Here is a 1,629-nt window from a genome sequence, read left to right as displayed (position 1 = left end):
CCAATGAAGCCATCAGGGCCAGGGATTTTCTTTGTGGGGAGTTTTTTTATGACCTGTTCAATTACTTCTTTTGTTATAGGTCTGTTCAACTTTTCTTTCTCTGAGTGGGATAGTTTAGGTAGGTCTTGTGATTCTAGAAACTTGTCCATCTCTTCTAGGTTCTCAAATCTATTGGAGTACAGTTTTTCATAATATTCTGTCAGTCCATCATCGTTTTTGGACACATCACATTGCTTTGTCTTTATTGGGCAGGGAGTGTAGTGATGGGAGCAGGAGCATGTGTATTAGAGGTCCTAGGTGTGATGTTTATAGGGGAGGTGTTCTATTGATTTATTGATTAGCTGTGTACACATCTGGATTAAATGCTTTCCACCTGGAAGCCCTCATGATAACCAGGAACTTGGATGGTAGGTATAAAAAGCAAATGTAGACTGTACTGGACCAGTACAGACGGCAACCATGGCAAAGCTTATTCTCCTCACAGGTGAGTTTATAATCAGAGACAGAGCCTCACTCTCTCTATTTCTTTTTCTCTCTGGATCTGACACTATGAAGCAGTGTCCACACTATACCTCCATACCTTTCTATTCTCTTTCATTGTTGTGTAGGATTTTTATTGTAACCTAAGAAATCAGTAGAGAGATACTCAGGTTTGTCATGCATGAATTCATTTAGTTTATTGCAAGGTAGTCATTGTAAGGCACACAACATTCTTTTTAGAGCTGGAGAATCAGAATTAACAATTCCAATCACAATGTTGTTCAATGGTTAGCATCCAGATCTTTAGATTTCAGGCATTTACCTTTCATGAGTGGTCTTGGGAGGAAGGCTTGACCACGGCTCAAACTTGGCAGCAGTCTCTTATAGCTAGGGTCCAAGGTCAGCAGCAGTGGGCACTCTCAGCCTATGCCTCTTCTGGTAGGGCCTCTTCTTGGAGAGTGTCAGAGTCAAAAGGGTGATACTTTGTCTCTGCCTTCTTTCAGTGAGTGAGCAGAAATTCAGGATGTATATGTGAGTTTTGTATGTTGGCTTCATCCAATAAGGGCCAGTATGACATTAAAGACTAGTATGTTACATTTTCTCTCCAGGGTTAGAGATTAGCCAAATGTCCTATCTTTTTTTCAAAGTGAGAGATCTGGGAGGCTGTTTAGATTTATGTCTCAAGGTTAGTTCACAAAGATTAACTATGTTATGTTTTCTTTTATTATAGCAAACTGGGTCAAAGTCAATGTGAAGTTTGTTTACATTCTTCAAGTACTTCTATATCTAAGCTAAGAAATTTTCTAAATAACTTTCTAATGACTTTTAATTTTTATTGTTAGTTGCCATTGAGTTGGTGTTTGATTCATAGTGACCCTATGTGACAAAATAGAACTGCCCCTTTCGGGTTTTCTAGGCTATAATCTTGACAGAAGCAGATCACCAGGTCTTTCTCCCACAGAAACACTGGGTAGGTTCAAACCTCTAACCTTTTGATTAGCAGCCAAGCACTTAATTGTTGTGCTACCAGGCTCCTTTTCTGATTACTTACAGGTTTTTAATAACTTATACTTAATGTTAGAAAACCTCAAAAAGGAAGACTTATTTCTAAGTTGTTAATATGAGTATTTAATAAGATATATTTAGAAA

General features: G+C 38.2%; 1 protein-coding gene across 1 annotated transcript in view; it reads left to right on the top strand.

Annotated features, from left to right (window-relative positions):
• Window positions 1-459: 459 nt before the first annotated feature.
• Window positions 460-1,629, top strand: part of LOC103204163 (acidic mammalian chitinase) — an 11,778-nt gene continuing 10,608 nt past the window's right edge. The window contains exon 1 of the mRNA XM_007949311.2: window positions 460-484. Coding sequence (XP_007947502.1) covers window positions 460-484 — 25 coding nt within the window. The remainder of the gene's footprint in view (window positions 485-1,629) is intronic.

The sequence above is a fragment of the Orycteropus afer genome, unplaced genomic scaffold (genome assembly GCF_000298275.1).
Source record: "Orycteropus afer afer isolate SDZICR_OR568_19922 unplaced genomic scaffold, OryAfe1.0 scaffold00010, whole genome shotgun sequence".
Lineage (NCBI taxonomy): Eukaryota > Metazoa > Chordata > Mammalia > Tubulidentata > Orycteropodidae > Orycteropus > Orycteropus afer.
Note: the sequence above shows the minus strand (reverse complement) of the source record. Positions and strands in the feature narration are given on the sequence as shown.